The sequence below is a fragment of the Equus caballus genome, chromosome 2 (genome assembly GCF_041296265.1).
Source record: "Equus caballus isolate H_3958 breed thoroughbred chromosome 2, TB-T2T, whole genome shotgun sequence".
Classification (NCBI taxonomy): domain Eukaryota; kingdom Metazoa; phylum Chordata; class Mammalia; order Perissodactyla; family Equidae; genus Equus; species Equus caballus.
Window position 1 is genome coordinate 37,085,560 of NC_091685.1, and position 18,109 is coordinate 37,103,668.

At 53.8% G+C, this 18,109-nt stretch overlaps 1 protein-coding gene across 9 annotated transcripts in view; it reads left to right on the forward strand.

The window, feature by feature from the left end:
- Window positions 1–18,109, forward strand: part of ZBTB17 (zinc finger and BTB domain containing 17) — a 33,045-nt gene that overhangs the window by 13,817 nt on the left and 1,119 nt on the right. Inside the window, exons 3-13 of one of the 9 annotated variants that reach the window (XM_001489121.6) lie at window positions 12,297–12,503; window positions 13,797–13,985; window positions 14,651–14,791; window positions 15,138–15,263; window positions 15,869–16,107; window positions 16,204–16,346; window positions 16,442–16,742; window positions 17,154–17,241; window positions 17,337–17,453; window positions 17,545–17,665; window positions 17,908–18,038. In XM_001489121.6, the coding sequence (XP_001489171.1) occupies window positions 12,299–12,503; window positions 13,797–13,985; window positions 14,651–14,791; window positions 15,138–15,263; window positions 15,869–16,107; window positions 16,204–16,346; window positions 16,442–16,742; window positions 17,154–17,241; window positions 17,337–17,453; window positions 17,545–17,665; window positions 17,908–18,038 (1,801 nt within the window). In that variant the 5' untranslated portion in view covers window positions 12,297–12,298. Of the gene's footprint in view, window positions 1–12,296; window positions 12,504–13,796; window positions 13,986–14,628; window positions 14,792–15,137; window positions 15,264–15,838; window positions 16,108–16,203; window positions 16,347–16,441; window positions 16,743–17,153; window positions 17,242–17,336; window positions 17,454–17,544; window positions 17,666–17,907; window positions 18,039–18,109 lie in introns of all 9 variants that reach the window. The other 8 variants (XM_070260919.1, XM_070260921.1, XM_014737619.3 and 5 more) reach the window with 8 other exon arrangements.

Consider the following 18,109-nt stretch of genomic DNA (forward strand, 5'->3'; position numbering starts at 1 on the left):
CCAAGCCCAGAGCTTTAACTGGTCCAGGGAAGTCAGTAAACTCCCTGAAGTTGCATGCAGAACTCTGCGTGTGTGCGCACGTCTCCCTCCCTGGAGAGGTCGTCTTCAGCTTCATCACAGTGTCACAGGGCTTCACTGGTGTCTGAAAAAGGCGACCAGCTGCTCTTCTAGGGGATTTTCAATTTTGTCCCCTTAAGGAATTTTTGCTCATAAAGTTTTCCCGAGTGACACATTCTTTGTGCAAATTACAATAATTTTCCATTTCCCTTATGAGAATTTTTTTCCTGTTGAGATGTTGTCTGTCACCAGGTCTTCTAGAAAATATCTTAAAGGTTTTATCGTAAATAGAAACGAAGGAGCTCTGACTTTGTAGGCATTTTCTTCTTTCTTTCCCCTTTTCTTCCTTTTTTTACTTTCTCAGTTTTAATTTTTTTTTTTTTTTGATGAGGAAGATTAGCCCTGAGCTAACATCTGTTGCCAGTCTTCCTCTTTTTGCTTGACGAAGAATGTCCCTGAGCTAACATCGGTGCCAGTCCTCCTCTATTTTGTATGTGGGACACTGGCACAGCATGGCTGCTGACAAGTGGTGTATGTCCGTGCCCAGGATCCGAACCCACGAACCCCAGGCTGCTGAAGTGGAGTGTGCGAACTTAACCACTATGTCACCCAGCTGGCCCCTCAGTTTTAATTTTTTAATAGGTGATATTTACAAATGGTAAAACAAAAAATAGAGATGGAGTACACAGTGAAGAGTATAACTGCTTTCCACCACTCCCTGCTATGCAAGGATCCCCTTACCAGTTCCTTATATGTCCGGCCAGAGACCTGGATGCTTTCTTTTAGATGTGAAGAAGAGATATGAATTCTCAGCCTGGGTTTGTGGTTTTGGACAAACAGCATGGCCTAGTTTCCTTTAGGAAGAGCCAGATACTGGGGCTGGCCCCGTGGCCGAGTGGTTAAGTTCGTGCGCTCCGCTGCAGGCGGCCCAGTGTTTCGTTGGTTCGAATCCTGGGCGCGGACATGGCACTGCTCATCAAACCATGCTGAGGCAGCATCCCACATGCCACAACTAGAAGGACCCACAACGAAGAATATACAACTATGTACCGGGGGGCTTTGGGGAGAAAAAGGAAAAAAATTAAATCTTTAAAAAAAAAAAAGGAAGAGTCAGGTACTAAATGTTAAAGGACTTGGAGCCACTCCAAGAAGAGGCGCTTAGAACTTTCAAAGGCTGTTATAATATTTAGTGGGAGGGCCACGTACACAGCCTACTCAGAAAGATCCATGTAAGCATGTGGTGGATTCTGGGCACCAGCTAAACCCTCCCAGTGCCAGTTGGGGGTGACATTGTCCCATTTTTTGTATCCTAAGGGTCCAGAGCTGTGGGACTTCCTAACTTGTTTTTCTGCTTCTGGTCTCTCCCTTTCAGTCTGTTCTCTATACTCCTGCAGCCAGAGTAACTTTCAGAAATGTCAGCCAAACCGTGGCCCTCTCTTGCTTAACTGCCTGGCCAGGCTCTTGACTGCCGAGGATGAGTGCTGAGGCCTGGTGTGGTGGGCATGGCCTCATGTGCCTGGCTCTAGCCTGTCCCCCCAGCTGCATTTCTCACCACTTTCGCCCCACTTATGAGGAGGTGTGCTGTCCCCGCTCCGCGGGTCCCCCAAGCATGCATGCCATTCTTTGTCATGCATGCACACCATTGCCTGTATGTCCTTGCCTTTGGTCATGTGTCTTTTTAGATGTGGCTAGGTACCATATCCTCCCAGGGGTGGCACCTTTTCAGCACTCATCAGAGGTTAGTGATAAAGTCGAGTCTTTCTCCCCTGGTGGAAGGTCCTTGAGGGTGGGTGCTCAGAGAGCCTCGGCCTTATCCCCGTGGAGCAACAGCTCCCCGCAGGACGCCTGCACTGGGTAGTGCTCTGCAGTTGACTTTGAACTGCATGTCTGCTTCACTGTCCTCTCAGCCCACCAAGAACGAAGATTGGACCCCTGAATCCGTCTGTACTTAACTTGAGTGGGCGATTCTTCCCAGGCTTTCTGCTCTGAGTCTCATGATAACAGAGGCCTGACAGCAGAGGTTGGAAGCCAGATGGGAACAAAGTGTGTGTGCTTTCTTGTCGTGTTCTACCAGGCTTGGCCACCACCGACTGCGTTCCCCAGGCTTTGACCAGCTGCCTGGCCAGAGGGGAGCCACGTGCTTAACTGGTCAAGAGAGTTCACTTGGGATCACCTTGTTTGTTTTGTTTTAATTCATTTTTCCCCTTTTTGTTTCACTGTGTATTATTATTTTTTTCAGTTATTTTATTGAGGTCATACTGGTTTATAACATTGTGTCACTTCAGCTGTACATTATTAATATCAGTTTCTGTATAGACTGCATCGTACTCACCACCAACAGTCTAGTTTTTATCCGTCACCATTCTTACGTGCCCCTTTACCCCTTTCACCTACAACCCTACCCCCTTCCCCTCTGGTAACCACTAATCTGTTCTCTTTGTCCATGTGTTTCTCTGTCTTCTACATATGAGTGAAATCATGCAGTGTTTGTCTTTCTCTGTCTGGCTTATTTTGCTTAACATAATACCCTCAAAGTCTACCCATCTTGTTGCAAATGGGACAATTTTGTCTTTTTTTTATGGTTGAGTAGTATTCCATTGTATATATATATACCACATCTTCTTTATCCACTGATCAGTCGATGGACACTTGGGTTGCTTCCATGTCTTGGCTGTCGTGAATTATGCTGCAGTGAACATAGGGGTGTATAAACCTCTTCAAATTGTTTATTTCATGTTCTTTGGATAAATACCCGGTAGGGGTAGCTGGATCACACGGTATTTATATTTTTAGTCTTTTGAAGAATCTCCACACTGTTTTCCGTAGTGGCCGCACCAGTTTGCATTCCCACCAGCAGTGTATGAGGGTGCCCTTTTTTCCACACCCTCTCCAACATTTGTGTTTAACTGTATGTTAGTCACAGACTTGTGTTAGAGAATATCTAATTCCACTTTTGCCGATATTTGCACAATACTTCCTATTTTTCATTTATCTTCTTTAATGCTCACAATCATCATGTATATGGTGTTTTTCCTATTTATTGGGTGAGCAGTCCAGAACTCAGAGAAGCTTGCCTGAGGCCACCTTAGTAAGATTGGAGCCGGGATTCAAATGCATGTCCTTTGATTCTGAGTCCGTTGGTCTTTATCTTCTTTATCCAGTATTCACGTCCATGGAGATCCCATTCTGTCGGTGGCTTTAATTATCTCTCCTTTAGACATCTCAACTGTAGTTGGCCAAAACAGAACTCTGGCTTTTCCCTACCAAATCTCTGCCCCACCATCATTCCTCATCTCAGTGAATGACACCGCCACTCAGCCGGTTTCTCAGGCTGAAGCTTTTAGTGTCCTCCTTGACTCCTTTCTTTTCTCACAACCCACATCTACTTGCTCAGCTAATTTTGTTGGCTCTACCGAAACATATCCCTAATCTGACTGCTTCTCGCCTTTCCTGCTGCCACGTTTGTGGAGGCCACTTCCATCTCTTGCTTCTCTACGGGGGTTCCTGTATCCACTCTTGCCACCTTGCAGTCACTCGTCTGCTCTCAACTCTTCTAGAGCATCCCAGGATACCTAGAAGAAACCCCAAAGTCTCCCTTGCCTCTAAGGCCCTGAGTGGTCTCAGTCAGTGCTGCTGCCGGCCCTGGCTCTTCTCACTCCCCCACCCTCCCCTGCTCTCCAGGCACGCTGGTCCACGCCTGTCACAGGGCCTCTGCATTTGCTCTTTGTGTCTGTCACGGTCCCTGGGCTAATGGTGGCATGGCTCGCTCTTGCACTTCATTCAGGTCTTTGCTTAAATGTCACCTCCTCAGAGAGGTCCTCCGTGACCCTTTTAAAAAGTATTAAATAGCCTCTGCCTCTCCGACCCCTCAGCTTGCTTTAGTTTTCTTCATAGCACTCAGTACGTGACATACATATTATATCGACTTATTACCTGTCTTCCCCCCTGGGCTCGAGGTTCCAATACAGCACCTAAGACAAGCAGAGAGTCAGCACTCGTTAAGCGTGTGTGAAATTCTTTAGTCTTTTCTCTATGTCTGTTTCCTAATTTATGGGCTGAGAACCCCTCGAGGGGAACGTATGAGTAGTTGTGCGGGTGTATCACACTGTGAATTTTCTGTATATTGGGGGAGATTTCTCATTCATGTATATAGAATTGTTTCTCAAATACATATAGATGCCGTTGTGATTAATAAGACTGAAACTCATTTTTCATAGTGGTTTTTGTCTACTATTCTCTCAGTTAACAAGCACCAAAAGTACAATTATCATTTTGTAAGGGTCCACAGACTATTTTGATCTTGAATTAGTCATACTCAAAAAGGTCAGGAATCGTCACTCTATACAATGCCCGTTCCCCAACTTGATTTGTAACCATTTGAGAGCAAGGTCCTGGGGTAGGTGCTGTAAACAGTTGTAAGGAAGAATTAAGAAGTCATCCCACCCAGCAGTGAGTTTATTAAACTCGGTACAGGGGAGACGAGGCACCTTAGCGGTGTAATTTCAGGCTGTGTCGGTGTGTCACCACTGCTCAGGGAGAATGGGGGGTGGGGGGGCGCAGGGTGTTGGGAGAATGATCAGACACCCTGCAAATCCCAGATGTTCTAACTTTGTCTTTTTGGTAGCAAGGCCTTTAATTTGCTCTGTGTCAAGCTTCAGGAGCCCCCGGAGCAAGTGCCAGCATAGTGGATTCTAAACTGGGATGGACGCACTGGGATGCAGGATGGCACTTTCTTCCGGGCCAGCCAGCCCTCCCGCTCAGCCCTATTCCTAGAGCCTTGGGGGTCCCTCAGGGGTCAGGCGCCGGGATGCCCACTCCCTCTTCAGAAGTGTGGTTAAATCTCAGAAACAGTGAAAGTTGTATAGTTTGTAAAGCAAAGTCAATATCACAATTTAATTTTATATTTAGATATTATGTTTAGATTTTAAAAAACAATGTATTTTATAACACAAACTTCAGCAAAGAAATTACTACCGAATCCTGGCTGGTGGGATTATGTAGAGTGATTTTCAGAGCGGGGGCCACTATCCAGTAGAAGAGGAAGTATCAAAATGTGGGGCTCTTGGGAAGGGCTGAGTCAGGTTTGTATGCTTATCTAAAGGGTAAATTGATGTTACAAGTTCGAGAAACACAAACTTAATCTAAGAGCTGTTTGCTGGGCAGGGAGGAAAGTGCCAGAAGGGCTGGTTTTGTTGACATTTGCGTCTCTGCCAGGCTGCGCTGAGAAGGGGTGAGTTTTCACACCGGGCGGGTGGTGGGATTGGGCAGGTAAGTTTCATGTTTTCAAGGCTGGCCTGCTGTGAATTTCGATTTCCTCGGCCTGAGTCTTTGTGTGCTAAGCTGTAAACAGGAGCCACCTGCATTTCCAGAAAATCAGGACTGCTGAGCAACTGGAAGCCAAATGGTGGTTCCTCTCACCTGCTTCAGGCGCCTCAAGGCCCCTGGACACGAGATAGCTGTGTCATGTCCAGGCCTGCAGCTGGCACAGCATATTCTGGGAGCCAGGGACTGCTGTTTGTCAAGATCAGCATCTCCTTGTGGTAGGCCAGTTTTTCCCTGGCTTAATGGCTTCCCCCTGGGTGGGAGTTTGGGAACGCTGCCTGCAGTTTAGTGCTTGCTGATAACCTGGGTGATATTTCATGTTTGACATGTGCCCATCTGACTATGAGCTGGAGTAGCGCTCTGTGTACCCACTGAGAGCTCTGGGCAGGCACTCCACTTCACCCAGGAGCACCCTCGGGGTTTAACAGCGCAGTCGTTCAATATAAAGTGCTTCCCCGACAGAGAAAATCGCTCTGAATGGTTCTTGCCATTGGTGCCCTTCTCTTGACTCCCTCGCTCTTAATGTTAATCGGGCTCCAGGATTTTTCCAGATTGCCTTCAGAAGGAATAATGGGTTATGATGACAACTTCTTAACAAGGTCAAGTCACTAAATAGTTATCAGTTGCACCCAAGGTACCCAGCATAAAAGGATAAGCAGAAACCACTGATATGATCTTTGGCCTTAAAAAACCCCTAATCTGCATCTCTGCTTCCTGGTAACAATAGTTTGTTGAGTGCTTACCGTGTGCCGGTGCCGCACAGGCCCTTTCCTTAACGTTATCTAACTTAATTCTGGGACGATGTGGGAAGTAGTCCCATCGGCCCCGATTTGCCGGAGGAGAAGCTCTGGTGGAGACCACCTGCTAGTATGTAGGTGGGGAAGCTGGATTCAGGTCCTTCCTGGCCTGACCCCAGAGGGTCTGCTGCCTGCCCGGTGCTGCACCTCCTCTGGAATCCCTCAGTCTTGGAGGCAGCAGTGCAGAGCTTGGCACCCAGAGTAGTCAAGTTCTTAGTTTCAGACGATTGGGCTGTGCCACTCCTGGCCCCATGTTGCTTGGCGTGTTGAAGAGACTCCATAAAAGCCATTTCCTTGGTACAGGAGAAATCTGGGGTTCCAGTTTTGTTGAATTGAGCAGAGTGGTTTCCTGACCCAGGGAGAACTCTTTCTTTCTTTTCTTTTCTTTTTTTGCTGAAGAAGATGGTCACTGAGCTAACATCTGTGCCAATCCTCCTATATTTTGTGTATGTGGGACGCTGCCACAGCATGGCTTGATGAGTGGTGTGTAGGTCCATGCCTGGGATCTGAACCCCTAAACCCCAAGCTGCCGAAGTGGAGTGTGCGAACTTTAACCACTAGGCCACGAGGCCAGCCCCAAGGGAGAACCCTTTCTTATGTCAGCAGTCTGTTACAGATGTGTTGGAACTGAAGGACAATTGAGATGGGTTGTGCTGTCTGGGCCAGCCTCCCTGAATCCTGCTCCTGAGCCTTTGTGGCTCTTTCAGCTCCGCTGAAACGTGAGGCCCCGGGACGCAGCCCTGGGCACGGCAGCTGGGAGCATGGTAGAAACAACTGTCTTTGCATAGACTGAGTGTGGTGCCTGTACTGCACTTTGTTCTTATTGAAAATGTTGTTAGGGGCCGGCCCCGTGGCCGAGTGGTTAAGTTCGTGTGCTCTGTTTCAGCGGCCCAGGGTTTCACAGGTTCGGATCCTGGATGCAAACATGGCACCACTTGTCAGGCCATGCTGAGGCAGCACCCCACATGCCACAACCAGAAGGACCTACAACTAGAATAGACAACTATGTACTTGGGGGCTTTGGGGAGAAGAAGGAAAAAAAAGATTGGCAACAGATGTTAGCTTTATCTTTAAGAAGAAAAAAATTTAAATTTTGAAAAATGTCCCATTACAAAAGTATATGAAATGTGCACATTGAGTTTAAATAATAAAAATAATAAATCTAGGCCCACCCAAGTAGAGAAACAGAGCACTCGCGGTGTCTCAGAAGACCCTGCTGGCCCCTCCTTCCATCCAGAGAGTGACGTTTGGAACCGTCCCTCTCTGGCTTCGCCGCCTGTGTCAGTTCTCTTGTGCCCTCAGCAGACCGCCTCAGAACGGAGTGGCGTAGACCATCAGCAGTTTATCATTTCTTCTAATTTTGTGGGTTGACTGGGCAGGTTTTTTTTGTTGCACGAGGTGTTGAGGTGTTGATGTCATTCATGTGACAATGCCCTGCTGGTAGCTGGGCCGGAAGGTCCATGAAAGCGACTCTCATGCCGGAGCCTTGGTGCTGTCACCTGGGGCATCTCACTTCTTCTTCACGTGTCCTGTGCATGTCAGCGTCTCCTCCAGGGCCCCACCATATGTCTTCTCTCTCCCACAGGAGAGCCTGGACATCCCTACAGCGGGGTGGCTGGGTTAAAAAAGAGTAAAGCAGAATCTTCTAGACCTCTTAAGGGCCAGGCCTGGAACTGGCACAGAGTCACTGCATCCTGTTGGTCAGAGTCATCCCAGGGCCATGCAGATTCAGTTGGAATCTCACAGCAGGTGTGTTTGCATGGAGGAATTGTTGGTGGCTGTCCTTGGAGACTGGTGGCCCCATCCATGTCCACGTTGTTTAGTTTGGCCTGTTTGGAGTCACGCTGCAGGGCTTCCCCAGGCCTCTCCATTTTTCCTTCTCAAATGAATTCCTCGTGAGGCGGGCCAGGGCTGTGTGTCCAGCCAGGTTGGTCTTCAGGACAGCATCCCAGCCCTGACACCTGAGGTCTCCCCCATTAGTCAAGGATAGCAGCTGAGCAGCCACCGGCATCACCACTCAGCAGTTTGTGTCAGAAGCTCAGCTCAGTCTCTGGCAAGTCGTGCGCTGCCCTGGGGCTTCACTTTCTCATCTACATGCCGGCTGTGGGCTCGATGCGCTCTGTGGCCATGTTCGGTTTGTGTTTTCTGTAGGTCTAAGTTTTTAGGGTCTGTCTTAGAAGTAGCTGTAACTAAGGGCCCACATTTATCACCCTTAAAGCAAGATGAAATAAGGAGGAAGGGATCCCACACTTGTGCTTGAGTGAAGGGCACCGCATGCCAAGGGTGGGGCCGATGGTGACAGCACTTAAACATCGATGTTGGTCAGGAGCAGCAGATGGCTGTGGATCTTATTATTATGTTTGTCTCCTCAGACAATGACCCCCTCATCGTGCACTCAGGACAGGCAGGTCCCACCTCCCTTGGTACCCACATGTCCTACTGTGTGGCCCAGGCAAGTGAATCACTTTTCATACTCTCGCCTCTTTTCCTGGACCTGTCTAAGTTGGCCAGATTCTGGTGGGTTCCTGTCCCTGTAGAGTGTAAAGAGGAAACAGCAGACAGTTGGAGGATTGCTATGATCATTCTAGAGAATTTCATATAGGTTTGCAGGGAGAGGACTGCCTGGTCCTAGCTCAGCCCCTCTGAGGAAAGGACCAAGCCTGCTGGCCCCTCACCTGCTCACCACATCGCCTTGGGGAGTGAGAGACTGAGCTTTTTAGCAGGCAGCCAGCTGGTGGAGGTGAATGCTGAGAGACAGTGGGGCTGGGGCCTCCGAGCTCCACCTGCCTCCAGGGGGGTGCGGTTATAAAATCCACAGTGCCTGCGCCCATAGCATCTCTGTGGGTGACAGCATTTAGCACTCGGCAAGCCCCCCGGGGCTGTGCTCACACTCCCTGGGGGCTGATCACAGGATTGGGCTTGTGAGCGTATGTTTAAGGCTGCTTATCTGTTTGTGGGAACGGCCTTTTTCTTTTCCTTCCTTTTAGTTCCTCTTTCTACTTTCCCCATCTTTCCCTGCTTCTTCCTTCTCTTATCCACTTCGGTTTTCTCTCTTCCTTTGCCGCCTTTGATTTTGTCAGAACAGCTGCTCTCTTAGGGTTATTTCTCCATTGGAACAGCTTTGGAGGCTGTCTCCGAGGAATTCTAGAGGCCCCTGGTTTTCTCCTCCTGACACCCACATTTGGGGAGGAGCCCACCTCTGGGCGGGCATCTCGAGTCACAAGAGTGCAGTTAGCTTTGGGTGGAAAGCATGAGTCATGAGCACACAGCTGCTCTCCTGTGTGGGGGTGGGTGGCGGACTGGGGGGACTGCCGCCATCCACCCTTTCCCAGGGACCCTCAGCGGCATTCCCCCCAAGGCCTCTGAAAGTGAGTGCACCCCTGCCCCCCAGGGCTTCAGCCCCAGGAGAGCTGGGCTTTGCTGTCCTTTTCCTGGCAGCTCCCGGGTAGGTGGCAGCAAGAAGGCGGTGGCAGCCTTGGGCCCCAGGTGAGGCTGATTAATCCCTGACCTTTGAGCGGCAGGCCCCTTTCACCCTGCTGGCCGGGAGTCTTTTCTCACATTTATCTTCCCAGCAAGTCAGATCGCTTTCTGGCTGGAGGATTCTGCTTTCCGCAGGTTCCAGCCTAGGGGCCTGGGAACAACCCTGTCCCTTGGAGGGGTTCAGCCGAAGCTCCCTGGTTGATTCTGAGTCTCCAAGACACTTCTTCCCAGCTCAGTGTCCGGGCTGGCTCCTGATGAAGCTGAGGGAGCCGGGTCCGCTGCCGGGAGGGGAGAGTTAGGACCTGACTCACAAGATCCAAACGGGCTTATTGTGAAGCTGGTTGAGCACTTGGCCCTTGTGGGCCCCGGTGTTCCCTCCCTTTCTGTACTTGGGAGGGATTTCACCTGGGGCTCTTGACATGGAAGGTGACTGGTGCTTGGGACTTGGGCTCCCCCCACACACACGCACACACCTGTCTGCTCACGTGGCTTTTTCCACGGCCGCGAGAAGACAGCTCTGGGCTGATTTGGCCTGCGCCTCCCCTCAGCGCCTGTTCTGGGTTCCCTTTACACCTCACCTGGTGGGTGCTCGCTTCAGGGCCCAGGCCAGAGTGCCTTGGCCTGGGTGTTTAACCCATGGACTGGACATTGGTTCTTTTCCATGTTCTCCAAAAACTTCTTGTTTTAGCTTTTAGCTGCTCGGGAACAGAGCAGCCAAAATTGTCCCTTGTATTCCTTCAGGTCACAAACGGGAACTTGTTTTCTCCCGGGATTGAGGTGTCCTGTGTTGGTAGTGGCCTTTGGTCCAGTGGCTCCGTGCTGCTGCCAGCTGGTTTGGCTCCAGAGCAGGTTGTTGGGCAGACACAGAAGGCCCAGCTGCCCTCCTGTCTTAGTTCTTGACTCCAGGGGTGGCTTCTGGCTCTTCTTTGCTAATGCTGAAGAGCTCTAGCCACAGGCACTTATGATATAACTCAGAGATCCCAGAAGCCGTGCCTTTGTCTGGGAGCTTGTGTTTGGAGGCTGGGACCAACGGACAGCCTGGAGATGTTGGAGGAAGGGAAAAGGTGTTTCTAGGTTCCCACCAGCCACAACTCTGAACCCATCACTCAGAGGCCTGCACTTTGTGGCGCATGGCCCGCTGCCAACGTGCCACGTTCGCTTACTTGATGGAGCCCTGCCCATCCACCCAGCGACTTCCCCCAGCTCAGCAACTGCATACCCCTACTTTTGAAAAGTTTCCAGACACCACGGGCGGCTGGGTTTTGCACCCTTCAAAACTGACCCGTGCTGGCTAAGCCACATGCGTAGGGGCGTGGCTTTCGCTGCGGTTCGTCACAGCCAGACAGCCATACATGGTCACTGCGGCTCCAGAGCTGCAGCACGGTGACTCACCCCCAGGAGGCTGACGTAACAAGGGAACAGCTGGAGCCAGTGAGGGGCTGCTGAAACCTAGAGGCTGAGATCCCCAAAGTGTCACTCTCATCTCCTCAGAAACAGCCTGGGGCAGCTCTGAGCAGACCCGGCCCTCAGAGAAGAGGTTCTGGAAGAGCTGGCAGAGAGACCACTGCCACTTTTCAGATCCTGGGCCAGGACGTGATGGCCTCACCCTGTTGGATCTGTGTAATGTGGTCCCAGGAATGGACGTTTACTTTTATTGTGAAATTGGTTGTTTCTCCAAAGGAGGGCCTGCTTATTTTCCCTAGAAAATGCTGATGCTGAGACTGACTCTGGTGTGGTTCTGGGAGGAGGGGAGCTGACTTAGACACTTACTTAGTCGTGGCTTGTGCAGGTCAGGATTGTTCGGCTCAGGCCATGGGATCTTTCTGAGCCTGTTTACTTGAGACGGTTGTGGGATTTCCAGCATTAACTGAGGCCTTTGACAGAGAAACTGAGGCCAGGCCAGCAGCTCTTGGGGTCAGGATCAGAGTTCATTCTTTCTCCAGGGACAGCCTGGAGAGGTTTCTAGGGGCAGCGGACTCCTCAACTTATGTAGTTCCTTGAACCCATGAATCAGAGAAAGGGGGGTGGGGAGAGGGAGGGGTGGATCCCTGCCCTTGAGGGCAGGGCTTTGCCAGTGGACAGGGAAACTCGTGCCAAGCGCTGTGGGTGCAGCGGGAGAGGGCCCGATGCCTGAAATGCTGGAGCTGAAACATTGCCTTCCAAAGGCATATTTCACCTGTGCATGACAGGAGAGACATAAGAACAAAATAAGAAGGTTTTCATAAAGCCAAATGTGTCTAACTGAAAGATCTGTCCTTTTTCTAAGATTATGTCATGCATTCTTTTTATAAAAAATGTTAAACTGACCATGTCTTTTTTTTGAAATGCTGACAGTAATCAGTGTTTTGTGTTTATCTTTTTACTGTCTAATGTCGTTCCCTGGCAAGACACAAAGGTGGCTGTTTGTTGGTCCCTTGATGCTTTCTGGTTTTTGGAACTTTCCTGGCCAGTAAACCCGGGAAGCTGGGAGCTGCTGGCCGGTCCTGGCTTGCTGAGGGTATCCAGAGTTCTCTGCCCTTTGTGGACTGGTGTTAATTCTCCCTGTCTCCCCACATTGCTCACCCGGGAGTTTCGGGGTTGACTGTCGAGGTGGTTGGTGTCCTCTCGGTGCTAACACGCAGGCCCTTTGGCTTTCCCCAGCCATGGATTTTCCCCAGCACAGCCAGCATGTCTTGGAGCAGCTGAACCAGCAGCGGCAGCTGGGGCTTTTGTGTGACTGCACTTTTGTGGTGGACGGCGTCGACTTTAAGGCCCATAAAGCAGTGCTGGCGGCTTGCAGCGAGTACTTCAAGATGCTCTTCGTGGACCAGAAGGATGTGGTGCACCTGGACATCAGTAACGCGGCAGGTACCCCGCTGGGTCCAGGGCCGAGCTTGTTGAGAGCCAGAAGCTGTAGTTGGCCCTGTGCCATGCAAGGTCCTGACACAGCTCCTGCCCTCCTGGGAGCAGCACCTTCAAGCAGTGAGGTGTGCCGGACCTCCCACACAGGCCTCTGGCCATGAGCAGAGTAGCAAGTTCCTAGCATGTTTGGGGGCACTTTTTGACAGGGAGCAGGGTGGTAAGGGACAACTGGCAGGAAGAGTTCATGGTAAGCTCCAGGCTGGAGTGAACATGGGACAAGCTCATCAAGAGGGGCAGAGAACAGGTGGGCTCAGAGCCCCCCGGTCCCTTTTCATTGTTGAGTCAGTCCTGAACCCCCTTCCAGTGCTCACCATGATGGAGACGGCAAGGGTTCGGGCCAGGAGGGGTGTCAGGAAGGCCTTGGGATTGAGGAAGGAACTGGTCCTAGATTTGGGCTCCCAACCAGAATGGCGTGACATGCCGTGAGAAGGTCGGGGCAACGTGTTGTTCCCCCATTTTACAGCTGTGGAAACTGAGACCCAAAGAGGTCAGGTGACTGGCCTGAAGGTCAGATAGAGAGTTTGCAGCAGAGCCCTGCTGAAAGCTGGTGCTGGCACACTCTGGTTGGAGTGTCATCTGGCAGTGAAGTCTAGTAGTTGGGTACAGAGTGTACAGTTGGGCATTTACGCCCTCTGTCCTCTATGCAGGGTAGATGTTCACACCCTCTGTCCTTCAGGCAGGGCAGGTGTTCACACTCTTGGCTCATACCCTCTGTCCTCTTTGCAGGGTGAACTTTCACACCCTCTATCTTCCCTGCAAGGCAGGTGTTCACACCCACTTGTCCTCTGTGCAGGGCAGGTGTTCACACCCTCTATCTTTTGTGCAGAGCAGGCATTCACACCTCCTGTCCTCCGTGCAGGGTGGATGTTCATATCCTCTGTCCTCCCTTCAGCCCTCTTCTCTGTGCAGGGTAGGCGTTTACACCCTCTGTCCTCTGTGTCGGGCAAGCATCCCCCGCCCCCGTCCTCCATTGAGGGCGAACACCCACACCCTCTGTCTTCATGCAGGGTGGAGGTTCACACCTTCTGTCCTCTGTGGGTGTTCTTCTTTTTGGAGGTTGTTGTCTGGCTGAGAATCCCCAGGTTGCCCACCTCTCCGCCAGCACAGGAGATGGGGAGATGGTGGCCTGCCCCTCTGCTTTTCACAAAGCCCTGGCTCCTGCCTCTGAGTGGAGCAGCTGGGCAGGTTGCTGGTGCCAGGCCTTGAGGTGGGTCTGTGATGGCTGTCTGTCCTTGGCAGGCCTGGGGCAGGTGCTGGAGTTTATGTACACAGCCAAGCTGAGCCTGAGCTCTGAGAACGTGGACGATGTGCTGGCTGTGGCCAGCTTCCTGCAGATGCAGGACATCATCACAGCCTGCCATGCCCTCAAGTCACTTGCTGAGCTGGCCGCCAGCCCTGGGGAGAATACAGAGGTCTCAGCCATGGAAGGTAAGATTATTGGTAGGCTTTTGCCTTAGCAGGTGGCTTTTGATAGGGGCTCTGCCTCTGACTCTCTGTGTCACCTCTCTGAGTCTCAGTTTCCTCATCTGGCCTTGCCTGCGTTGTGGGTGCTGGTGAGGATTAGCTGCAGTAGAGTGTGAGAAAGGCCTCTCAGGGCTCTTCTGCCTGCCCCTCCCTGCCTTCCGCCAGTTCCCTGTGTGTGCTGCTGCCCGAGAGAGCCGGGGAGCCGTGCCTGCCTCGAGGCCTTTGCACATGGGGTCTGCCTCTCCTGCAGCTCTCCTCTCCCTGGCCCCTCCCTCTGCTCCCCTGACCCCCTCCGAAAGGCCCTGGTACTGGGGTGGGCCAGAGTCCTTGCACTGCATGTGCAGAGAGCCATGCCCCTCTCCTCCTAGCACTGGCATCTTGTCAGCGTCCTCGTTGCGTGTGTGAGGTCTGTCTCCCCAGCTAGTCTGTGGCTGCTGTGTCCTGTGCCCCGCCAGCAGCCTGTGCAGTAGGCGCCCTGTGCATAACTGGTTGAATGAACAAACCAACAAACCACTACTTAGATGCACCCCCGGGAGGACCCCGAAGAGTAGCAAGTGCTGGGCCCCCTCACCCCTCCAGGTGGTGGGCACTTGATGGGAAACGGCAGGTCTGTCCTCTTCCATCTCCAGGAGGGGACAAGAGAGCCAAAGAGGAAAAGGCTGCTGCCACCATGCTGAGTGAGCTAGACCCGGCCGGAAGCAGTCCACCCACGGGCCCAGGCAGAGAGCCCAAAGAGGAGCGAGGCGGCCAGGCCGAGAGCGCGGCCAGTGGTGAGTTGTGATGCTGAGGACCCAGCTGGCTGCCCAGTTGTCACCCAGCAGCCTGGGCCCCAGTGCAGTAAGGGGCTTTCTCAGGAGGCTCCTCGGGGAGGGAGGGAGGGTGGCGCAGGCAACTGTACCCCTTGAGCTCCAGTCACCCAGATGACCCATTGTTCTGGAGCGTCTGTTCCAGCCAGAGCAGAGGCACAAGCAGCCTGAACTTGGATGTCCTACCCCCACCCCCACCACGCCCACTCCCAGACCACAGCCACTGCCAGGGACCTGGTCCAGAAGAGCCATCCAGCCCCTGGACAGAGGGTCTCAATCCACCCTCGGTGTCCCCAAACCCCTACCCTAGGTGCAGAACAGACGGAGAAGGCTGATGCCCCCCGGGAGCCGCCACCCGTGGAGCTCAAGCCTGACCCCACGAGTGGCATGGCTGCTGCTGAAGCCGAGGCGGCCTTGTCAGAGAGCTCGGAGCAAGGTACCCCCCGCCAGCCAGGGCCAGCCCTAACTCACACATCCCCCCAGGGTCCCTCTCCTCCTACCTCCAGCTGATCCCGCTCTGAGCCACCCTTTCACTTTAGCCTTTGGGCCGATGTCATCTTTTCTCATTCTCGAATTTTGACATCAGTTGCTAGTGCTGTGCACCCTGGCCATGCTGTTAGCACAGAAGCGTCGTTGATGCGGCAGTGGCCCTTCTGCTGCTTCCCGGCACTGAGTACCCACAGCACCGGCCCCACTGCTTGTTCGCTGACAGCACCCTTCCCACTGTGCAGGCAGCTGGGGCCTCGGCTGGACTGAGGCCCACCTGCATCCTCCAAGCAGCGAATGTCCCAGTCGGCAAGACCACTGGTACTTCCTCTGGCTGTTGCTGGAGACCATATATTAGTGACTCCCGGACACTGCTGGGCCCCTACTAGGTGCCCATGCAGAGAGAGGGGGGTGTGAGAGATGAGACAGCCCTAGGCCTGACTTGGCCAGTTGCCAGGTTGGCTTCCTGGCATTTGCCTGGCTCTGAGGTCATGGCTCTTTGGAGGCCCCTTCTCACCCTCTCAGGTGCCTCAGTGCCCGCCCTTCTCATCGCAGAAATGGAGGTGGAGCCAGCCAGGAAGGGAGAAGAGCTGGAGGAGGAGGGTGCCGCGCCAGCTGCCGTCAAGGAAGAGGGGCCGCAGCAGCAGAAGGGGGAGGCTCCTGAGGAGAGCGAGGAGTCAGCGAGCACGGACTCGGGCCAGGAGCTCGGGGCGGAGGCCCGGGGCCTGCGCTCGGGCACCTACGGCGACCGCACGGAGTCCAAGGCCTATGGCTCCGTCATCCACAAGTGTGAGGTGCGGCCTGCAGGGGGTGCTGGCCTCTGTCCTACCCCGCCCCCCCCACCCCAACCCCCCCGCAGCCCCTTCACGCCTCCCCGCTGCACCCTGTAGGACTGTGGGAAGGAGTTCACGCACACAGGGAACTTCAAGCGGCACATCCGCATCCACACGGGGGAGAAGCCCTTCTCCTGCCGGGAGTGCAACAAGGCTTTCTCCGACCCGGCTGCGTGCAAGGCCCACGAGAAGACTCACAGGTACGGCGCCCCAGGCCCTGGCCTCCTCGCCCCCCACCCCGGCCCTCTTTGGAACCCAGCGACCCCTCCTCTCCCTGTCGCCTCCTGACCACCAGCCCGCTGAAGCCCTATGGCTGCGAGGAGTGCGGCAAGAGCTACCGGCTCATCAGCCTGCTGAACCTGCACAAGAAGCGGCACTCGGGCGAGGCGCGCTACCGCTGCGAGGACTGCGGCAAGCTCTTCACCACCTCGGGCAACCTCAAGCGGCACCAGCTGGTGCACAGCGGCGAGAAGCCCTACCAGTGTGACTACTGCGGCCGGTCCTTCTCCGACCCCACCTCCAAGATGCGCCACCTGGAGACCCACGACACCGACAAGGAGCACAAGTGCCCACACTGCGACAAGAAGTTCAACCAGGTGTGCAGACCCTCGCGGGAGCGAGCCCACGGGCAGCGCCCAGGCATCCGGGCCCTTGCAGGCTGGGGTGGGGGAGGAGCTTTGTCTCAGGAGAGACAGGCTCAGTGGGAAAAAGTAGGTGGTGGTGGCTGAGTAGAAAGTGACCCTGCCCTGGACGGAGCTCTGGACTGCTCTGCTGAGGAAACTGGGGCAGCAGGTTGAATCAGGGTGGGGTTCGGGCTGGAAAGAACTGGAGTGGAGTGGTTTTCCCTTTCACTGCTGGGATCTGGAACCTTCCATTGGCCTCGAAGGATGGAGCCATCCACAGGCCCCTGGGAGGACCGAGAATCAATTGTTCGCATTGGGAGGGGCTGCTGCAGCCCGAGGCCCAGTTCTATGGGGTGGCCCTTCTGACCCCCTTCCTGGGCACAGGTGGGGAATCTGAAGGCCCACCTGAAGATCCACATCGCGGATGGGCCCCTCAAGTGCCGAGAGTGTGGGAAGCAGTTCACCACCTCAGGTAGGGCCGGGGCTGCCCTGGCTGCCCTCACGCCCCTCTGCTCCTCAGCCACCTAGTGGTGCCTCATGCCACGGCCTCCCTTGGTCTTGCCCCAGGGAACCTCAAGCGGCATCTTCGGATCCACAGTGGGGAGAAGCCCTACGTGTGCATCCACTGCCAGCGGCAGTTTGCTGACCCTGGCGCTCTGCAGCGGCACGTCCGTATCCACACGGGTGGGTGAGCAAGCCCGGTGGTGCCTGGGGCTGGGGAAGGCATGTGGGGAGGAGAAGTAGGTGCTAACACCTTCTGCTGTCCCGTCCCCAGGTGAGAAACCATGCCAGTGCGTGATGTGCGGCAAGGCCTTTACCCAGGCCAGCTCCCTCATCGCCCACGTGCGCCAGCACACTGGGGAGAAGCCTTATGTCTGCGAACGCTGTGGCAAGAGGTCCTGCCCCATCCATCCCACCCATGCCCGGGGTGCTGTGGGGTCCCTGGCACTCTGCATGGTGAAGGGGTCAGAAACAAACTTAGGGCTCGGTTGGGAGCTAGGCAGACGGCCGTCCTAGCCCCGGCATATGCCCCAGGAGTTCTCTCCAGCCTAGAAGATGAGGCAGGAGGCCCAGCCCCGCTCCCCTGGCCCCAGGCTTGGGCAGCTCAGTGCGAGCCCCTCCCTCTGTGGCCCTGCAGATTTGTCCAGTCCAGCCAGTTGGCCAATCACATTCGCCACCATGACAACATCCGCCCGCACAAGTGCAGCGTGTGCAGCAAGGCCTTCGTGAACGTGGGGGACCTCTCCAAGCACATCATTATCCATACTGGTGAGCGTGTGCCCCCCGCCCATCTGTCCCTTCCCAAACCCTGCTCTCGGTGGGACTGCTGGGAAGGGAGG